The sequence below is a fragment of the Phocoena phocoena genome, chromosome X, assembly GCF_963924675.1.
Source record: "Phocoena phocoena chromosome X, mPhoPho1.1, whole genome shotgun sequence".
NCBI classification, from domain to species: Eukaryota; Metazoa; Chordata; class Mammalia; order Artiodactyla; family Phocoenidae; genus Phocoena; species Phocoena phocoena.
The window spans coordinates 59,824,619-59,846,904 of NC_089240.1; the positions used below are offsets into that span (position 1 = coordinate 59,824,619).

The following is a 22,286-nucleotide window of genomic DNA, read 5'->3' on the forward strand; positions in this document are numbered from 1 at the left end:
TGATAGGAATCAGCTGGCATGCTAGTAGAAGTACAGATTCCCAGGCTCTTCTTCTATCGATTTAGATTCACCAGGTTTGGGGAAATGTATGTTTTTAACAAGCAGTCATAATGCTTAGGAATGACCACTTGTTTGTCACAATAGACATTTATTTCTGTTTCACTCGAACAACTGAACATTACACTTACTTTAGCTCCTGCCACGTGGAAAGCAGTAAAGCACGGGCCTGAGAAATTGGGCGTGGTTGTGGCGGTAGATTCAAGGAAGCGGTAGGCGTGGTTCCCGCCCTCCAGCAGCTTGCCATCCACACAGATGATACTACGCAGCAGGTGGTTAAAGTGAAGGAACCCTTTACAGTGGGATTTCACCTCTAATTCTGTTTGCTGTTGTTTCCCCTTCTGACATGCTCCTCCTCCCTTCCCTTCCCCTGAATCTCTATCCTCCTCTCGTGTGCACGGGGTTGCAAAGCTGTTTTGAAGCAAATAACACCCTCTTGCAGCTGCACCGAGGCTGTAGCAGGTGAAGCCTTAGGAAGCTGCAGCCGCACTAACCACAGGGGGGATGGGATTTGTGGAGCGGGGAGCAGGAGGAAGAAGGAAAGATAACAGTGTTTGGAAAATGAAACTTGGTTTTAAAGTCACTAGTGACTTAATGGAAAGGCCTTCCCCACCCTTCACCATACTATAGAAACATCTCTTAAATAGTATAGGCAGGGTGAACAGAGCCCCTCTTTCTGCCCAGTCTAGGGCCTTTGCTCTGCTGGTTAATTTGCCTTCCACACTAGAAAAGTCCACAAAATATGCCTCTCTTGAGCCTTTTGCTCAGGGTCAGGGTGATTAGATGTTTAACTCAGGCCATTCTGATGTGAAGGTAGTAAAAAGACACAGGGTAGGTTAGAGTTCCAGAGACCTCCAAGTTCTACACTTGTATTTAGTTTATTTATTTATTTCATGAATGAACAAAAGACCTTATCCTCCAAAGCTTGCCAAGAGGCTTGATAGTACATTTGTAGAAATAGCTTTTGAAAGTCTGTTCCGGCTAGCCTGGCTACATTCTTTGCAGTCACAGGACAGCATCAGGCATTTTGGGAGTCCTGGCCTTCTGGCTGGCCATCTGCCATCCCAGTTTTCTTCCCACTCTAGGAAGGAAGTCATGCCCCATCTGTAGTCCTGATTCAAGAAACAATGTCAAAAAAATGTCAGAAATATTGGCTTGGTCATCAAAGAAGGCTGGAAGGTGCTCCTTCTTCTTCACAAGCAGACATTAATTGTACACTGCTCTGTGCTTAGCCCAGGGTGGTGCTCGGGGGAGCCCAACTTTCTCTTGCTCATTAGTGAGTTTCAGTAGTGGATTAAGATGCCAACGAGGTAATATTGGCAGGCTTCACTATCTGACAGAATTTGGGAGTGCTGATAATCCGCATCTTAAAAAGCAACCACAATTTATGTAGTGTTCAGGGCTACCAGAGGATGGGATAGTTTCCTGTATCAGTGATTCTGGAACTGCCTGTTGCTGGATCATATACAGACACCAGTCCTGGACTTGTAATCCCCTCAGCTGATCCAACAGGTGCTGTGAACCCTGAATATTCACACACTGTGGGTCTGTGAATGCCCCTCTGACTTCATAATTGCTCTCTAAGGCCTGAGACTCTGAGGTAGACTAAGGAGAAGAGTGCCCTCCCCTGTTCTCCATGTTCCCTTCTTCAAGGTGTGCAAGGGACTCCCGACTTGCTACCAGCTGCACTTGCTCCTCCTGTGATGACCCACCTTGTGTCTATCTGAGTACTCAAGTTTGGACTTTTGAGTTGCTCTTCAGGAGCTGCGAGAAATTTTAACTCTTGCACTAAGGCCAAGGGCCGATTTACAGCTCTCTGTGCATCCTTTAGATGGACCAGGCAAGGGAGGGGCTGCTGAATATTTAAGTAATATGTGCCCTTTATCTGGTACTTTCTGTCTCAGGCAGCTTGGGCTGCTGTAACAAAATACTGTAGGCTGAGTGCTTGAACAATAGACATTTATTCCTCACAGTTCTGGAGGCTGGGAAGTCCAAGTTCTAGGTGCTGGCAAATTCAGGTTATGGTGAGCCCCCTCCCCCCTTCCTGGCTTGTAGATGACCACCTTCTTGCTGTGTCCTCATGTGGCCTTTCCTGGGTGTGTTCTGAGGAGAAACAGGTCTCTTTGTCTCCTCCTCTTCTCATAAAGGACTAATGTTAGGATGAGGGCCCCTCCCTCATGACCTAATCTAAACCTAATTGCCTTCCAAAGGCCCCACCTGCAATTACCATTACATTGGGGGTTAGGGCCTCAACAAATGAACTTGGAGGGGGCAACCCAAACATTCAGCCCATAACACTGACCAAAGGAAGAAATCGATGTCTCCCAACTGGTATGGGAGGGATATACAGTGGAAGAACACTGCAGGATAGTAACTGGGAGGGTGTTCTGTGCTCGCTGCCCCAGCTTGGTCTCACCCACCATTCACGAGCGTCATACGTGGCCTCAGTCCTCAAAGGGCTTTCCCCAAAGGGATATAATATGAAAGATTAGAAAACTGCAAGGGTTAAATAGCAATAAACAGAAAATATAAAGAAAGATCGCTGCCAAATATGTAGTATGAATTTGGAAGAAGGAAATTTGGAGTGGGCAGGGTCACAGAGAAGGGTGGAACTTGGGTTGGGCCTCAGAGGAGCTGCTGATGGCGCAAGGGGACAGGCAGAGCCTCCCAGGCCAGACAGATGGCTGGGTCCACAGGCAAAGAGGTGGGCACACTACTAGGTGAGTACATGGAAGCAGCTACTTGCCTTTGAGGCTGTAGTGCTGAAGTGCTGTTGTTTACTTTGCTTTGAGAAACCTGCCTGACCGGTTTCCTCGGTATTTGCCATTTTCTTTGCATTCCTGTTCACTAAGACACCAGGGTGTCTGGGCCAGATGCATATGATTTCTCTGAATCTTTCAGACCCTAAACTTTAAAATTTAGGACCTGAACTGCAGAGACTTTGGGCCTGGTAATCTGTTTACTTTGAGCTGATTATATTCCTGCTTTCCCACTTGGCAGTGAGGTCCCAGCTGAAAGGAAGATTAGGCAAAGTCCTCTGGAGCGTGTGCATCATCCCTGTGGGCAGCTCTTAGGGGATACTATTTGAAAGGTCACCACTTAAACAACATATCTTTCAAGACCTTTGACAACGCCTTCTCCTTAGGAAAGACAGGCAGCGGCATTTAAAGCTGCTGCGCTGAAACTTAGCTTGGGAACTCCAACCTGCAGGCCCTGGGAAGTGAGCATCTGCTTTTCGTGCTGCTGTGACTTGGCTCCAGAAGGTGGCTTCATCGCCCACTTTCTGTTTTTATGTGCCACATTTTACCTGGGACATGCTCTTTACCCTGCTCTCAAGATAAATCAGTATTTTCTGGCCTGGCCATGATGTTTGAGAAGTTGTGGGAAAACCCAAGATCTGGCTCTCCTTTGCTTCACAGAGGTACATGGCCATAACCAAGGAGAACATATTCAGGGTTGAAGTCAATAATCTTTTATGTAGACCACTCACTGTGATCTTAGGCTGTGGATGGTAATATTTCCATAAGCCTTGTTCTTTCCCGAAATAGTATTTCCTTCTGACCTGACCAGTCCTTAACTTGGAGGCCCCCATGAGATTCTTTATATTTACACCCAGGAAGGATAAGGAGTTTCTGAGGCTTCTAGTCTCCCAACACACCATCTTGTCAATAAGCTCACACACATGAGATGGGACCAAGGTGACGGAGTAGTTAATTATGGTCTTTTTTTAGGTGTCCGGAGAAAACAGGTGTTGCTTTTTTTTTTCCTGCTCACTCTTGGTTTGAGTCAGAGGTTGAAAACGTTGGTTGCTGTGTCATCTGGGCCCTGCATGTGTAGGATTTTGGCTCCAGGACAGTTGTTCAGTCTGATTTAAAAGGGGAGGTATGTTACTGCCTTGACTTTCCTTAGTGCTTGCCCTAAGGATAAAAAGGGGCGGGCAGGAGGATATATTCATGTTGTGGAGAAAGGTGTTCTTTGATCCTCTTATCAAGTCTGACTAGAGGCCTTTGTAACAAGGTGCCAATCCCTGTCACTTCCTTAGGTTTCTAGGCTGTTCCTAAGAGAGACTGTTATTGCTAGAAGGCCACAGTTTAGCATGCCTCTTAAAGATCTTAGGTAGGTAGTCAATATTTTTTCAAAATTTATTAAGGTCTAATTTGCATACTTTTTCCTATTACATGAAATACATGTCATTTGAAAGGTGGTTTGACTTTACTACTCAGGCTTGTTCTCTTTTACTGGATTACTTCCCACGTGAAAGTTTAGCCTGGTAATGATTTTTTTTTTAATTTATTTGGTTGCACCAGGTGTTAGTTGCGGCACATGGGCTTCTTAGTCGTGGCACAGGAACTCTTAGTTGCAGCATGCGTGTGGGATCTAGTTCCCTGACCAGGGATCGAACCCAGGCCCCCTGCATTGGGAGCGTGGAGTCTTAACCACTGCGTCACCAGCCTGGTAATGATTTAAAAAAAAAAAAAAAAAAAAAGTGAGACAATGAAGTCGGTCACACAAGGCCTCCTAAATGAATGCCAGACTCCTTAGCTGGACTCCAGGCTGTCCACAGGCAGGCCCTGGCCAACCGCTCTCCCGAGTGCCCTGCGGTGAGGCCAAACGTGGGTGCTGCTGACCCCGGTACACACCCTGGGCTGCTTGCCTCCGAGCTTCTGCTCATGCTGTTCCTTCTAGCCGGAAGGGCCTCTCCCCATCTCTGTCTTTGAAATCTGAACCGTCATCGAGGAGGCCCAGTTCAAAGTTAACACCTCCCCATAGATTCCCCAAGCTCGCTGTGACCTATGCTCCCTCTGAAGGCTTTTAGGCCTTGGTTTGTCCTGCCCTTGTGCCTCTCGCTATGACACACTGTCAGATAGCATACTCCACAAGGCCAAGACTCATTTTGCTTCTGTATCTCCCTTCTGTCAAACACAGTGCCCCAAAGTAGACTCAGTGAGTATGTAAATAATGGAAGAAAGATATTTTCCAGACATAGCCAAGTGGACAGTTAGCTTTTTTTTTTCTTTTTTAAAAATGTGACCGTGACTTAGACCTCACAAAATTTTTCTGAGATTTAAGAGCCCTGGTCTGAGAGTTAACCATCATACAACTCTAAGATGAGGCCCTGTGCATCTCTGGGACTGGTTTTCATTGTCTATGAGGTACTTTTCAAGCTCTTAGTCAGACAAAATTTCAGCAGGAAGAGATTTGGAAAACAAATCAAGATCATGACAATGGAAGAAGGACTGTTGAAGGAATTAGGAATGTTTGGCCTGGTAGAGAAGACCTTAGGAAGGACTCAGACTCATTAAATGTTTGCACTGGAAAGAAATTTAGAGAATATCAAAGGAATTTCCTTTATTAGATAGGAAGTGGGGTGAAATGACCCTTGAGGTTTCAGTGTTCTACAGAGCTCTCCTCATTTGCTGTTCCGATTGATAGAAAAGGAAATTCTTGTCAATTCACCTTTTACGTTCTCAACTGAGAATGGTATTATAGTTCAGAATTTCAAATTCAAGTTTTAGGCTGCTATGTTTTTAACAAAATCATCGTTTAAAAAAAGCATTGTCCATTCTGTTGTTCACTATTGCTCATTCACAAATTCATCAGATAGAATGTAGGTAAACTTAAGTACTACATTTTATTGGGAAATTGCCTTTTTTTGCCAGGGAACTTAGAGCCAAACAGGTTCCTCATCTGAAGTAAATGACTCAGGTCAGGTGCCTGGTTTATTGACTCCCCCAGCCCTTTTTATTTTCTTTTTTAAAAGTGCCTAGAACAGTGGTGTCCGTTCATATTAGATGCTGATAAATATTTGCTTAATTAATGAATATCCTTAAGAATAGACTATTGTATCATCATTTAAAATATTAGTTTTGAAGAGTAGTCAACGATATGGGAAATATTAATGATACAATTTCAAGTGACAAGTAAGGTTGCAGAATTGTGTATACACACCATGTTTGTAACTTTGAGAAATATGTACTTTTTGATTTGTGTGTTTATTACACAATATTATACAATACCACAACAGTATGAAGAGTTACTTCTAAGTTACATTAAATGTGATTTTTCTATTTTTAGGCTTTATATTTTTCAAATATTCTATAATGAGCTTATATTAATTTAATTTTTAATGAAATTAATGCATATGGATAGTTTAAAATGTCAAATATTACAATAGCATATGCAAAAAATTTAATCCCTTGCCTATTCACCCCCTTTCTTGCTACACAAAGGTAACTGCTTTCGAATATTTTAACTGTAACAAAAAGAAATAGTAAATCTAAATAGCCTTCTATGTGTTAAATAAGGGAGTTACAAAATAATAGGGATGTAGAAATATAGTCAAATGAAAAATCAGGCATTTATTTCCACCAGGAAAAAAAACAATAGAGGACTTCCCTGGTGGTGCAGTGGTTAAGAATACGCCTGCCAATGCAGGGGACACGGGTTCAAGCTCTGGTCTGGGAAGATCCCACACACTGTGGCACAACTAAGCCCGTGCACCACAGCTACTGAAGCCCACACGCCTAGAGCTCGTGGTCCGCAACAAGAGAAGCCACCACAATGAGGAGCCAACATACCAGCACAAAGAGTAGCCCCCCTCTTGCGGCAACTAGAGAAAGCCCACGCGCAGCAACGAAGACCCAATGCAGCCAAAAATAAATAAACAAATTGTTTTAAAAAAAACAACAATAGGAAAAGTTTATAGGAAAGGAGGGGTAGTCATCTATGAACACCACTTACATAATGATGTAAAATTAAATATTGTTTAACCAAAAAAATGTGATGTAACTAAATTGGGAGGGCAGGGGAAAAAGAATGGGTGAGTGCTATAGAAGACCGATACATAATGTCTAAAATGTAAAACACAAAGCAAGAAGAAGCAGTTGTTTAGAAATATGTTAGAAAAGAAAAAGAAACAGCTAAAATATTTGAAAGCAGTTCCTTTTTAAATTGAGTTACATTTTTTGAAAGTCGTAAAAGGAACACATGCCTGTGGTTTAAAAACAAACCAAACAGTTCCATTCCTGACAGGCAGTGGGAACTGCTGGCATTCTTGTTGCCTTGGATCTGTGCTTATTTTGTTTTTACTTAGCTCGTGTTATGTGTTTTAATATTGTAAAGTATCCAAAATTCATCTTGGAAGTAAACTGACCTATTAGTTTTATTTAAATCTCAGATGTTTAATCAATTACTAATAATTGGATTCCTCATCCAGAAAATGTTTACATCAATTTTACTGTACGTACTCCAGCTTCTTACTGCTGTTGCCAAAGGTCAATATGGTTCTGTGAGGTGCTAAAGTATATATTGGATTGTCCCTTTTATGTTTTAAACTTGTAACCAGTAAACTCTCCCTTCTAATCTTCTACAGCCTCATCCTAATCTCTCCTCACTCATTTCAACATCTTCTTCCTTGCCTCCCCAAACTAATTTGTGCAGAATCCAAGCTCTGTTCTTTTCCTTACTATATTTGTTTTAATCTTTGAAGCCCATAATGACATTTAGTGTTTCTCATTGTCACTTAAGATAATAAGGTCTTCACCATGCACGTGTTCGTAGGAAGCTCTGACAGAATAGCTTCTTTGCTTTAGGACACTCAGTTTCGAATGCAGTGCAGACGTGTTCAGATTTGATTCTATCACACAAAGCCCAGAAAGAACCTTGGGGATGGAGGGCCTCCTTAATCTGCTGACCTCAGCCTCTCTCCTTATTGCTTCGAGTGTGTAAATTGAGGGAGATAAAGGGTTTTTGGTCAGAATTTGGGTATTTTCATTTTCAAATACTCTGACAGTGACTTCTTAAGGATTCCATTTTAAGAAGTTTAAGATGTAGATGGGTGTTTCACGCTCCACAGTTTTATGACCTTCTGCATTTCATTTGGGCCGGCCTGCACATGGGGAAATAGTATGTTTTACTTTGCAGCTTCCCCCTGAGCCACAGACCACTGTATTGCAGGTAGAAGTCTAAGTCTTGGAACTAGTTCTGGGAAATCTGCTGGGCTGTATGTGCAAAGGTGTTAACAGAGAATATGAAGAAGACAGAGCCTAGATTACAAGTAGAAAAATACAAACTTCTCACTGAAATCACCCATTTGTGGTGACTGCGTATGAGGAGAGATCCAGTGGATGAGAAAAGTAGACACTTTCATGTAGATGTGTCTGTTCCCTGAGCAGGGGAGCTCTGCTGTCAAGTACCAGCTTCACCAGGGCCGAAGTCAGCAGTCTATCCTGAAGGATTGAGCTTGCAGCTTTGGTTTAAATGTTCCTTCAAATCCACCCCCTTAAAAAAAAATCCACCCCCTTTCCCTGCTATCTCATCATATATGAGGTCAGATTAATGTTCCTAAGTCTCTTTGGATGTGCCACTTCCTTACTCCCAAATCTTCAGGGGTCACTAGATCAGGTCTATTCAAGACCTTCCAAAATTGGCGCCAGACTTTTATTTCCAGCCTCATTTTCCATGACTCTCAGCTGCAACCAAGCTGGTCTCCTCCTTTTTTTCAAGCCTAGATGGAATAGCTCTCTCCCCACCTTCTCCTACCCTCCCCTTTAATCTTTACTCTGCATGTCTTATCAGAGGACCTGGCTTCTGTCCCAGTTAGTTTGGTGTGTGACCTCAGTCAAATTATTCTTCCTCCTTGAGCCTCCGTTTCCCCGTATATGAGAGAGAGAGACTGAACTGGGAGACTTCTTTAGAGGGGCCCCTTCAACTTTATCCTTGTGCGGGGTCAACATCAGCCTTAGCTTTCTCTTTCGCTGCCCCAGGATGCACGGCCCTTTTCTCTTTTGTATTTCTACAGCATTTACCATTCATTGTTTGGGATTGTAGTTAACATTTTTGTGTCCTATCTTCGACTACTTTTTAAAGATTTGTTGTAAACTGAGACAGCCCATTGGCAGAACTAACTTATTTCCCTAGGACGTGGCTGAGGGAGAAGACTAGCGAGGGTGTTCTGCTTTGGACTCACACTTCACGTCCAGAAGCTGGGAGGAGATGGGACTCGTGAAAGATTGTTTTCCCTTACGCCCCTTGTTGGGAGAATGGGATATTTACAATGTCAAGACTGAAAGAAGGATGCAGTCTCCCACAGAATTCCTTCTGGTCTGCTGTAAGGCTGCTGGGTGTGTGCTGACTCTTTGGGTTGACCTTCCTCTGCCATCCTTCCACCTATTTAGGGTTGAGATGACCATTTCATCTTTCACTGTTTGTTTCCAGGGCCTTGTTTGATTATGACCGGACTCGGGACAGCTGCCTGCCGAGCCAAGGCCTCAGCTTCTCCTATGGTGACATTCTACATGTCATTAACGCCTCTGATGATGAGTGGTGGCAGGCGAGACTGGTGACCCCCCATGGAGAAAGTGAGCAAATTGGTGTGATCCCCAGTAAGAAGAGGTGAGTCGTCATGATCATGAGAGAGGTTTTCCTTACCCTGTTCCTGGTATTGATTTCTTCTTTACCTATTATACTATAAGTTGCTTGAGAGCAGTGGATGTGCTTTATTACTCCTTTTTGGTAGAGAGCTGGTGCTCAGGACATGGTTACGATTCAGTGAGTCAAAGATGGCTGCTGTGCCCACTGCAACCCACTGCTGAGACCATGCACTGGCAGTAACAGGACTTCTTTCTGACTCCAAAACAGGGTGGAAAAGAAAGAAAGGGCTCGATTGAAAACCGTGAAGTTTCATGCCAGGACGGGGATGATTGAGTCTAACAGGGTAAGTGGGGATCCCCAAGGAAGTCAGCCATATGTGAAGAGGCATAAGAAGCTTGAAGTCTGTCTGGTGGATAAGAAAACTGGCGAGCACAAAAGAATATCTCTTTTTCAGGGCGCTGGCTCTGTCCTATCAGAATACTGACTGCTTTTCACAAAGCAGAGAGAGCGGGCACCCAACCTCTACAGCCAGTGTATACTCCTCCCCCCTGGGTAACTGGCTCTTGATGATGTGTTGGAGTTGGACTGTTTGGAAGGCTGACTTTCTTGGGGCACATGAAACCACTTGTGGGTGTCTCCCTGGCTGTAGACCCTTTCGGAGCTGTGGGGACCCTGAACAGAGCCTGACCTTGTCATCCAGCCAGCAAGGCCAGCCCCAGAGCTCCGACTGCCCTTCAGACCGAACGAGGCATGAGGGCTCTGTCCATTCACCCCTTTTCTTCTGTGAGCTTCACAGGCCAAAGAACTTCTGGAGCGGTAGAGGGAAGAGAGACACGGAGTAGATGACTCTGTGTGTATCAGTGGCACCTTAGGGCATGTGTCCAGGAGGCTACAGTGACCTTTATCCTTTAGGAAGTACCAGTGAGTGCTGTGAGTCTGGATTAGGTAGAAACCTCTAACATCCCTACAACATTTTCCTGTAAACATAATTTTCCTCTTACATCAACTTTCATTTAATCTCATAGACTCCATTTGTGAGAGATGGTCTTTTGTTTAGCTCACCATTGTCTCCATTTTAGTTTTTCTTGCATGCTTTAAAATCCATTGTTCTGTTTTTTTTTCTTCTGTCCTTCCCCTCCATGTTCATGTTCTTTCACAGTCGATCAAAACGAAACGTAAAAAGAGTTTCCGCCTCTCTCGAAAGTTTCCATTTTACAAGAGCAAAGAAAACATGGCCCAGGAGAGCAGCGTACAGGAACGTAAGTAGCAGCAGGGAACAGAGAGCAGGCCACCCACAGCCCCGCCCTCTCTTCCTCATTTGCACCGAAGACTGGGAAAGCGTGTGTGGGTATGGGTGTGGGTGTGTATGTGTCCGTGTGTGTCGGTCCCCCGTCTATCTGCCGTGTGTGAGTGTGTGTGTGTGTGTGTGTGTGTGTGTGTGTGTGTGTGTGTGTGTGTGTACCTGCTTATTTGCAGAGTCAGGGTAGAAATTGGTCTGCACAGGGAGACGTTGGGTCTTTTTTGTCCAGCTCCTCGCTCTGAAAGAATGTTGGAGGCTCTGAGGTAGAACTGGTTCCAGGGCTTGCCCACCAGAAAGTCGCTGGCACTGGCATTGGGAGTGCATGGCTGAGCTCTGCTGTGGTGGTGATGAGCGGTTATCAGCTACAGGGTCAAGTTCAGAAAAATGGTTTCTCAAGAAAACCAAGTCTAGGGACTCGGTGTTGCTCTCCTGGCTTCTTCCTCTTGTGTTTTCTTTCCCTTATCTTCACTCATCTATGTCAAGAGAAGAGCCTTTTCTTCCCTGGACACCTGGAATTGGGCCTACTTCTTGAATTACATGCACGTGCATATGCGTGTAATGCATAGGGATGTTCACACAGCTCTAACAGACTCACTGTCTTCCCAGAGTGTTACAGAGCCAGCTTTCAAAATAAAATCCTTCTTGCTTAAACGAATTGACACCGAACGGGGTTTACTAAACATTGTCCAAATAAAGGTTTATTGAGCAACACAAAGCTGGTTTGATAGAAAAGACCATAAAGCTGGGCTGAATGAACTTGCCATCCTGAGAAATATTCTCTTTCTACCATGTGCCTCAGAAATTAACTGCTCTCACCCTAACCTTAAATACCAGGTCAGGCTGCTAAAGTATTTCTCGCATGGCTCATGGTGAATTGTAAACCTCTCTCCTCTTCTGCCTCACAAGGAGGGGTCTCGGGGTCCTGAGCTGTTGGGACAGCAGGAGACTGACTAGTTCCGATAGGGAATGTCCTTTTTCTAGGCCAGCATGTTTCATGGTCATGGGATACATAGGTCATCAGTGTCTGGGGTGGCAGCTAGTAGATTACAAGGGTGCCCTCATCCAGATGCAGGTTAGGGCTCACAGTTCTGGGTAGCTCAGTAAGAAGCACTAGGTGCAGTAGGAGACGGTCTGAGACAGAGGCCTGAGGTGAGGTCACCATAGTTCGTTCACCAGACAATTCCAGAACTTCCGTGCTGAGCCCAGCCTGGGGAGGCTTCGCTGTTGGGTGGCCCAGCTGAACGGGGGAGGGGATTGGCTGCTGGATAAGAGTTGAAACTGCCTAGTGCTTATTCTCCAGAAGCTGAGCTCATCCCCTGTGGTCTGCAGAACTCAGGTCAGCTTGGAAGCCCACACCTCAGACTGCATGAAGCTTTCCCTGAAGGGTTTGGACAGAGTGAGTCAGTATTGGACGAAAGCTCCTTGGGATGACGATAATTCTGCCAGCCTGTCTGCCACACATAGATGTTTGACTTTCCATTCACCCTCAGAGGGAAATGGTGATTTCAGGGGCAAAGCAGAGGTGGCTGTGTAACTACACATTTAGTCAAAGCAGGTGCTCCGAGCCTTGGTAAGTCACCTGTCTGTCCAGGTATCATATATGACCTGGGATGTTCTTTCTGTAGCAAAGTTCTTAACCTGGCTATATTTATAGGTCTTCATAGTATTTCATACTTCTGTCACTGATGCTCACCTGGCTCTGTATTCTTCCTTCCCCTTGTCTTTTTTCTCTATTTTCTGTCTTCTCCCCAATTCTTTCCCTCCCTCCCTCCTTCCCTCCCTCCTTCCCTCCCTCCCTCCCTCCCTCCTTCCCTCCCTCCCTCCCTCCCTCCCACTTTGTCCTGCTGTCTGTGAAATTAGGACTTCCCTGGGTTAAGTGACGATTATTATGGAGCAAAGAACCTGAGTAAGTCAAACTTACATACTGTTAACTGTATTTCTGGCATGAGTGGAGTTGCTGGGGTTGGGCTACAGGGGACATGGGTGAGGGCAAAGGGCGGAGGGGAGGGCAGTGAGAGAATTTGTGAGAACTGGTACCACAGCAGGAGGAATTAGAAGTGGCTCTGAATGTCACACTTTTGCTCTGGATCCCTGGTACCCTAATAAAAGCCTATCATTCATGTCTCTTTTTTTCCTTTTGTACCTTGAAATGGTGTGGAGCCGTCTTGGCATCCCACCTTATAAGTGAGGGGGGGCAAGAAGTGCTTCTCCAGAGGTGACCACTCAGCTCATCTCTAACCTATTGTTGAGGTGAGGGGTGCCCGCCTGTTGTATTCTTCTTCCAGTGACGCAGCACTAAAGAATTGGACTTAAGAATTAGCTGTTTCAGTCTCTCTAAACAGGGGGTAAGAGTACCGTGAAGCCCTTTACCCAGCGTACATCTGGGATGTCCCAGAAGGTTCAGGGGCCTCAGCAGATGGCTGTGGGCTGGCTCCCCACAGAGCATCTCTAAGGGGCTGAGCAGATGGGAGCCTTGACAGCATTTTCCGGACTATATATATTTAGTGCTTTAGCTTGGGGAAACCCTGACCAACCTCTCCCCTCTGGAAAATAATCCTAGACTTGAAAAAGGAAGGGACCTAGATCACAGGGCCTTAGCCTCCCTGCTGTGCACACATGTGGCCGTGCCGGGCAGGTTCTGTTAGTGGATACTCTGCTTCCATAAGTAATAAAGGCATGAGGGTAAAGGAGCTTCATCGGGGGGTTGCTCAGGAACTAGCATGGATGGTGACTTAGCCAGTCCTTCCTGGGGGCCACAGCATATCACGGTCTGGAATAGTGTCATCTTGGCTGAAACGAGCAGTGTCTCACTCCATAGTTCGTTGTTTCCATGTTCCATCTTCATTCGACTGTCGTCTTGGGAGCGAAGGGCTTTCTTTGGGCCAAACTGTGCTCTGTGCCTCCTGCAAGTGCGGCTGCTGGGCCCGCTCAGACGCGGGGAGGCCCCAACAGTCTGAGACAGGAGGATCGTCTTGTCTTCCCAGTGTTCTTCATTTGTTGTCTCTGTGTTGTGACGTGTCTGTCTTCTCCTGGACGGAGGAGCATCCCCTTTCACCGCTGGGGCCAAGCCCTCTTTCCAGGTAGCAGCGGCAGGAGGGCTCTTGGTTCCACCCATTGGCCAACACGTCATTCCCCGCCGATTGCTCAACCAACCCAGTGCTTAGCCTCTTAGTCGTGCACAATTCTGTACTTCAGGGGTTCTGTGTGGGGAGGAAACTCAAGAGCAGCCTGGTCGCTGGGCTTCTCTTTGCTACTGTCACTTCCTGTCTAGCATTGGGAGGTGCATTTTGGGATAGGATTTGGAAACCATCCAAGTCAGTTCTTCTGATTCAGATGAAGAGGATGCTGCCAAAGATTGGAAGCTGGTAGTCTGTAGGGAGGGCCTTGGCAGCCCCAGAGGGCCCTGGGGACAAGTGCGAGGTGGCCGGGGCTCAGGATTGGAGCTGTGCCTCCCAGCTGGTAGCCTGATGTGGCAGGCCTCCCGTGGCCTGACTTGGTTGGCAGCTCAGTGTCTGGCTCTTGGAGCATTTGAGTTTTCTGCCGCGTGTGACCTCTCAGTGGTGTGTTCTGAATCGGAGTCTCTTTCTTGTTGGCTTGCAGAGGGAGTGACATCCAACACCAGTGACAGCGAAAGCAGTTCCAGTAAGTGTGTGTCATTCTCCCCCATGTCATGTAGCTCTACCGTGTGTCCCAGCCATCCTCATTCCAGCGTTGCACGGCTGCCATTTCTGTTCAGAGGCTACTGCTTCTTTTAGCCATGTACACTTGGAGATCCTGGAAATGCTGTGGCCATTTTGTCCTTATGGGATGGGATTTAGGCTGTGTATTAAAGGGGAGAGCATAAGCCCTGCAGTTCTGGCCAGGACCTGACTTAAAAGCTTCCCTGGGCCCTGGGAAGGCTGAGCAGCCAGTGAGCAAATCCCTGCCATAGCCACCATGGGCTGTAGGTGCTGCCAGTTTTACAGATTTGCTCAGAGACCAAAAGAAGAATGGCTCCTGTGGGATATTGTTCTGAATTGCCTTTCCAGGTCACTAGTACTCCCTGGGTTAAGGCTTGGCGTCCTTACCTTTTAGCTGGGCTAAATGACCAGATGACTGCCCAGTTTTCCTTCAGAGATCCTGTGACCAGGCCAGAGAAGCCACAATTCAAGCCGCATGAACTTTGGGACTACTGGCCTCTCAGGAGTTGTGGCTGGAGGCCCTGAGAATGCATCCTGGGGCTTGATGCAGATATCGCTGCCTTCCCCGGCACTGCCGTCGGCCACTTTGGGACCTCCTAGCGCCCAGTACCACGTCTCTTGGTGACTGTTTTAGGAAGAGCTCATCGCTGCTAGGATAGATGGAGCTCTACCGTGAGGGGAGAGCAGTGCTCAGCACTGCTCTTAAAGGGCACTGAGGACCTTAGCCCAGCCTTGTGCCACTTTTCTGGTTGCTTCTTCCAGTGAAGGGGAGATAGGTAGACCCTTAAAAGGGGCAAAGTTTAGCTGCATCTTTGGGGACCTGCAGATGAGGGGACACAGGCAGTGTGTCTCGACCAGTTGACGCTTTCCTGTGATTCTCACCAGAGCAAGAAGGCAACTGAGCACAGTAGAATATTACTTATAAGAAGAGTTCTGAGAAATTGAGGTGGCTTTTGGTGGAGGCTTCATGGCTTCTGGGTCATGTCCCTTTGCTCAGCTACATTTCACTGAACAAGAGGACTCCTGACTCCTGTCCCAGGGGCGGTGAAGGTCTTCCTGTGCTTTCTTGCCAACGGGAAGTAGATAGGCCCAAGGGCAGGTGTTAGCAAGTGTCAGCTGACAAGGCTGTTTTCTGGCAGAGGTGGGGGTGAAGTGAACATTGTAGGGAGATGAGGACACAGGGAGGCAGATGATAAAGTGCTAACATGTCCCCCTTTTTTGTTGCAGAAGGACAAGAGGATGCTATTTTGTCATATGAGCCAGTGACACGGCAAGAAAGTAAGCCCCCTTCTGAGAGCCTTGCCTTTGAGCCAGTCTGGTGGTCATGGGGCCCGGCCCAGTGGTTGGCCGTGGCGGCACATGGGGTGAAGGTGGAGGAGTAGGAGGGCAGCCGGTCCCTGGATGCCTCCTTCTCATCTACTTCTTCCTAGCGTTAGAACAGGGAAGGCCACCCAGTGTGCGTCCCTCACTATACCTTTGCTTGCTGCTGGGATGCTTTCCGAAGGATAGGACAGATGGACAGGGATGGCAGAGGTCGATTTCAGTGGATGTGGCCACTGCTAAAAGAGAGGCTTCGGTCCCTCCCTTCCGTGGCTGCTCTGAAAACCCTTGCTCAGCTGTTGGTGCCCATGCAGAGATTTCTCCTGAATCTGTTGGAAAGGGAGATGCTTCTGGTTTCATACTTGCCTTGGACTTAGATATTCTCAAATTAAAGGCTCTTTGATGTCTTTGTAGTTAAAAGGCAGAATGGCTGAAGATGTGCTCTCCCGTCTGAGCAGTGGCTCCAGAGCCTCAGTGCTCCAGGCATACGGGGAAGGACAACAGGCCGTCTGGTGGGGGCCTCACTGACTGTCTCTGTGCTTGCTCTCCAGTTCACTATGCAAGGCCTGTCATCATCCTGGGCCCAATGAAGGACAGAGTCAACGATGACCTGATTTCTGAGTTCCCGCATAAATTTGGATCCTGTGTACCACGTAAAAGCCCAGGGCATCTTTGGGAGGGAGGCGTTGGTGCCCTGGGAATTGTTGCTCTGATGTTTTATGGAAAGGGCCTGCGGCCAGGTTCTAGGGTTCTCTGGGAACAGGGTGCATCTAACACCCTGGAAGAGGGAGTTCCCTGACGGTCCAGTGGCTAAGACTCCATGCTCCCGATGCAGGGAGCCCAGGTTCGATCCCTGGTCAGGGAACTAGATCCCACATGCCGCCACGAAGATGCCGCATGCCACAAGTGAGACCCGGCACAGCTGAAAAAGTAGTTTTAAAAAATGTGAAAAGAAAAAACCCACCTTGGAAGAGATTAGGCAGCAACGCGTTCCCCCAAAGCTGATGTGGGGAGGATTAAGACATCAGGCCGGTCTGCTCACTCCCTTGGAGAGGAGTTTGAGTGGTGGTGGTTGGGAACGATTGGGCGCTTGGGGGTGCCCAGCCCACGAGGTGTGGGTGTGGCCCTCTGGTTGGCTTGTGAGGCTTGCTGGCTCCTGTACCACGTTTGGCACCCTCTGTCTGCCAGACCTTGGCCCAGGAAACCCCGCCTTTCTGGTCCAGTTGAAGCTAAAGCAGATAGCTCCCAGCTTCTAACCTGGCTGTTAGAAGAGATGTAGGCAAGACAAACTTCCTCCCAGCCTCTTTCCCCCGACTCATCTGAAAAGCACTGGAGTGGCCCTGGGGCCCAGCAGTGGTTGAGGGGAACAAGTCAGCTCTCCGGGGCTTGGGGCAGGTCGTTGTCCTTGCACCCCAGAGCGTTTCCTCTCTTCCTGCAGATACTACCCGGCCTCGGCGTGATAATGAAGTGGATGGGCAAGACTACCACTTTGTGGTCTCCCGAGAACAGATGGAGAAGGATATTCAGGACAACAAGTTCATCGAGGCAGGCCAATTCAACGATAATCTCTATGGGACCAGCATCCAGTCAGTGAGGGCAGTTGCAGAGAGGGTAAGGAGAGAGGCGGAGGCGGTGGCCCTACGAAATTACCCTCAAAGGGAGCACGGAAATGCTGCAGCCAAAGTTCTGCGTGGATCCTCATCCTTCCAGCACATGGCCCTACCCAGTGGCAGTGCTGACCAGCGCCACGCCCACTCCGCGTGTTCCCAGACCCAGGTTGGAGGCATCTGTCTCCTCTGCGCAACTCACCCCAGAGCGTCACCCACCTGCAGCTTCAGATGTGACCTTGTGTGGGTAGTAGGAGCAAAATGTGGAGCCTGGGTACCTCAGAAGTAGAATCTTCCAGGCCTCTCTGGGTGGCGCCATGTTTCCCGCAGGTGGATGTTTGGGTTAGCACAGGGCGTAGACAGGGACTGGGTGGACTGATGCCAGTCTTTGCTTTTTCAGGGCAAGCACTGCATCTTAGATGTTTCTGGCAATGCTATCAAGAGGCTGCAGCAGTCACAACTTTACCCCATTGCCATTTTCATCAAGCCCAAGTCCATTGAAGCGCTTATGTAAGTATTTGCTGAGACTCTCGGCTAGGAGAGGGCCCTGGAAAGGAAAGGAAAAATCAAGTGGTTTGTTGGGCAGGGGTAAGACCCAATGGGTGCTCAGTGGAATGTCTGCGCCCCACCCTGTTCACTGGGGGCTCCTTTGGATTCGAGTGCACTTGCGTGTATTCCTGGTTGAGCTTTCAAACCTGGAAGGTTTGAGGAATGTTGAGCCTTGGGCCGCTGCTGCTGTCAGAGGGCAGCTGAGCAGCTTTTCAGGGAGCCTGGAACAATCCTTTGTGTTAATCAAAACACAGAACCTAGTTTTGGGTACTGTTTTCTTCCGTGTCTTTGGCAGGGAAATGAACCGACGGCAGACATACGAACAAGCAAATAAGATCTATGACAAAGCCATGAAACTGGAGCAGGAGTTTGGAGAATACTTCACAGGTAAGTCTCCCCATTGCACAGCTGGGGTAACATGGGAGCAGCTGGACACCTATTCTGTGAGTGTTTCCAAGAGGCCCAGACACCTTGCACAGAGTTTCTGGGTGCTTTTGAGCTCAAGCATTGCCAAAGTACTCAAGTGCCCTCCAGCCAGAGGAGTTTAGCCAGTTTTCTGGTATCAACCACCATCACCAAATGCTGCCTTTGATCGTTTTTGTTCGTCTTCATGTCCCTCCTAGATTGTAGGCTCCCTGTTGTCGTTTGTTTCCCTCCCTCCCAGGCTCCCCCATCCAGCACTTGTCCTTGCATGTTTTATGTACTGAGTGAATGTTTGTTGATGACGATGATTCCCTGGCGTGGTGTTCAGGCTGTCGTCTGTCAGTGTGTGTGTTTATATGGTCACCTGCTTTAGAAGGGTCAGTTCCTAAAAGGTTGGGAAGGTTTCTGTGTAATATGTTGCTTACCTTTTGAAGTACAGGGACATGTGTGTGCAAGGTGGTGCTGAGTGAGCTCTAGCTGGTGGTGCTACAAGGTTACCGGGGGACAGGATTCATAACTGTCCTCGCATACCTTGGGTCTTGGAGCTCCCTTTTCTGTTAGCATCCATGTCCTTGTTTGTCGGGTTGACCTCTGACATGGAGCAGATGTGACGGCCCCAGGAGCACGGCACCTTGCCAGAAATTGTGGCTTTTTCAGCTGTTGCTCTGGATAACCAGGATTTTCCACATCTTCTGGTAAGGCTGCGTTAGAATTACCAACTGCCGGCCTCATGGCAGCCAAGAGAGGGGCATGATCTACAAGGTCTGGCATCTAATGGGTGCTCAATAAACATTTCTGAAGAACACATTTTCCTACTAATTGCTGCTCAGTCTCACTGTCTTAGCAAGTTGACATCAAGCCCCGGGCCTGCAGTGCCCGCCAGTTTCCCCAGCGACCTGGGCTCCCAGACGGCCGCCTAGTGAATGAGCGGGGCTGAGCTGTGGGGCGGTTGGGATGGGCCAGACTGTCAGGGTTTGGGGCAGGGGGTTGCTGTGGACCACGGTAATAATTCTGTTTTCCTCTTCAGCCATTGTACAGGGTGACTCACTGGAAGAGATTTATAACAAAATCAAACAAATCATTGAGGACCAGTCTGGGCACTACATTTGGGTCCCATCCCCTGAAAAACTCTGAAGAATCCCCTCCAACCATTCTATTGTGAACAGAAGAAACCAAGTCCCTCTTCCCTCCTCCCTCTTCATTCCTGTCCCCATGGGGAGAACAGATGACTACTGTTCTTGTCCCCTTTTTTAGATATGTCCAAAAAATTGAGTTTTCTAGTCCTGTTCTGTTTTTTTAAATTTTTGTTTTGTTTTAGTTTATTTTTTGGGATGATGCCATCTCACTCATCATGTGACTGCGCCCATTCCTGCATGGACCTTTCCCAAGCACTAGCACAGGTGCAAATCCATCAGAGTCATTGTTTGCATAAAACCAAGCAGAAGCGAAGAGAAGAGAGGAGGACTGATGGAAAGACAGACTGGACAGCTGCGCGGCTTATGAAGCGAGCCCCGCGCACCCCGCGAGGAGAGGCTCCCGGGCTTTGCTACGATCCGTACACCACCTCGCGGCTTGGGACAGCGCGGTCATGGTGACAGAAAGTATCTTATTTATATATAGATATATATATGTAATTTATATAAAATATATAGAAATTATTATATATATATATATTATACACTCTCATATAATATATATATATATTCACACGCATTTGGACTAGAAAATCTATGGAGACTTCATCAATGGTACTGTGTTATTAGAGAAATGCTTTAATTTTCATATTCCAATCAGATGGCATCTTATATCCCAACTGGTTGGGGAGGGAGTGAAAGTGGTAGTAAGTGCTGTACCGAGGGCACCCGCATTGGTCATTCTCTTGAGAGCTGGGCTTTTCTTTAGGAGGGGTCAGGTCAGCCAGAGAACGGTGAGAAAGGGCTTTGGCCCGGGGGCCAGAGGCTTGGAGCTGTGACCCTAGAGCCGACGCTGCCCTTGGGGCACAGTCAGGCCCACGTGTGGGGAGCGAGAGAATGGCTAACGGTGCTCCCAGCGTATTAAATTGCCAATTGTTTTATGCCACCTGATGTGTCTGCATGAGAGGTTTCCTTTTTGTTCATTTTTAAGCTGCTGTTAAACCAAAACCATGTTGTGCTACTGTGTCAGCCTTTTCATTCTTCCAGATTTTACTTTGACTATTTAAGTGAATGTGTAGAATCCAATTTGACCGTGTTCTAAAGGCTCAAGATGTTCTGGAGGAGCCGGGCCTTGTGGTAGACTAGGCGACCCGGGCTTGGCCATTCCCGTCAGCGGAAAGGGAAGTGGGGGCAGGTGAGAACCGACAGGAGCTGGGCCTCCTACTGTAACGTGTCCCTTCACTCACCTGCCAGGGACATGCTGGGCTCAGCCGAGGCCCTGTCATGGGGCCCACTGGCAGGGACGGGGAGTCACTTGCCTTCCAGCTCTGCGCTGGGACAGTGGGACGGCCCTGAGCTTGGCCAGCCGCGTAATGAAAAGTTTGATTTGGGTTGTTTTCGCAGCTGCTTCATATGCCCTACCTACCCCAATCCCTCACCAACAGCTGGTAGCTTACTGTTTCTTCAAGAAGAAAGTAGACTTTAATGCTGTCAATTTGAGCTGTAGAGCTACAATTCACTTACCGTTGAGATGTGAAACCCTGTTGCTTTTTCCCAGAGTCAGACGGCAGTGTTTGTGGTCAAGGGGGTTTTTCTCTGACCAGAAATGCAGGCGGCAGGTGTGGCCCGGGCCCCGCCCCACCACGCTCCTTTGAAGCCACCATGCCTCCCTCAGCTCCACGCTGGAGGCACGACCCAGGGGAGAAGAGCGTGGACCTGCTTGGCCCCAGGGTTGAGCCTGTTGTTTCCTAGCCCACTGTGTTACAACCGGTGCAAAGCATACATGTCGAAGATGCTTTGAGCGCTACCAGCCAGATTTAGGAAGTCTGTTAACAGTTCTCCTAGCAGCGTGATGAGGCTATAACTGTAAAGTGTGGGGCCCGGAATGTGGGTAAAGAAAGGGCAGCAGCTTTACCCGCGCAGTACACTGGACTGGAGGCAAGAGGGGTAAAGTGGTGTCCGATTATGACTCTGGGGAGGAGGGGGTGAGCTGGGAGTGCTTTGATTTCTCTGATGTTAAGTGATGTAGTCTGAGTGATGCTCAACCCTCTACCCCTCCCAGGGGAGAAGAGCAGAGATTCAAAGCAAGCATGACACTAGTTGGTTTACCAGTGTTCCTTCCAAGGAGACATATATTTTTTAATAAATGATAGTTGCAATGAACTGTGGCTCAGAGACCTTCTTGAAGTAGTTGAGAGGGGAGGGTGGGGGCGCAGCAGTGGGAAACATGTCCCAAACCTTTGGGGGCCAAAAGGCTGTCTGCTTAGTGACCATCAGCTGACCGAGTCAGGCGTTCCTCTGGATGGCTCTAGACTCCTGTGCTCATAACAGGTCCTTTGTGAAAGCTTTGCGCTCAGTCTCCTACCCCAACCCCAGAAAACTGCCTCAGGTAGTGCTGGCCAGGTGTGCGTGGAGGGCATCCACGGCCTTCGGGGCAAAATGGCAAAGAAGGTACACAAAGACAGGAGGTGCCTAATGCAGCACAGACGTTTGTTAGAGACAGCGGGAGCCAAGGCAGGAGCAGAGAGCCGAGTAATAAACATGGTAAGAAAAAGCTGGGCTCCCAGCTACCAGAAAGCATTAGAGCCCAGGGGGAATGAGGGTGAGATGGGCCCAGTTTGCAGAGCAGGGTGGCAGTCATCGCGGCAGCCCTGTGATGAGAGGAGGAGCGCTTAGAGCAGGTGCCTGTGACGTGGCTGATGTCCCTGTAGCTTGTGTGAAGAAGCCTGAGGACGTCCTGCTGTGGTTCAGCTCAAGAGCGATGACTGTGTGGGGGCCGAACCACGGCAAGGACAACAGTGCTGAGCTGTTTGCAGGGTGCTTCTTTTCACACATTCTCTCATTT

General features: G+C 47.9%; 1 protein-coding gene across 7 annotated transcripts in view; it reads left to right on the top strand.

Moving 5' to 3' along the window:
* The window catches only part of DLG3 (discs large MAGUK scaffold protein 3), a 56,980-nt gene extending 35,376 nt beyond the window's left edge, over positions 1-21,604 (top strand). The window contains exons 5-14 of one of the 7 annotated variants that reach the window (XM_065900100.1): positions 9,274-9,450; positions 9,697-9,772; positions 10,589-10,688; positions 14,330-14,371; positions 15,637-15,687; positions 16,281-16,382; positions 17,168-17,340; positions 17,737-17,846; positions 18,181-18,272; positions 19,336-19,442. In XM_065900100.1, the coding sequence (XP_065756172.1) occupies positions 9,274-9,450; positions 9,697-9,772; positions 10,589-10,688; positions 14,330-14,371; positions 15,637-15,687; positions 16,281-16,382; positions 17,168-17,340; positions 17,737-17,846; positions 18,181-18,272; positions 19,336-19,442 (1,030 nt within the window). Of the gene's footprint in view, positions 1-9,273; positions 9,451-9,696; positions 9,773-10,588; positions 10,689-12,589; positions 12,636-14,329; positions 14,372-15,636; positions 15,688-16,280; positions 16,383-17,167; positions 17,341-17,736; positions 17,847-18,180; positions 18,273-19,335 lie in introns of all 7 variants that reach the window. The other 6 variants (XM_065900099.1, XM_065900098.1, XM_065900101.1 and 3 more) reach the window with 6 other exon arrangements.
* The last annotated feature ends 682 nt before the right edge of the window (positions 21,605-22,286 follow it).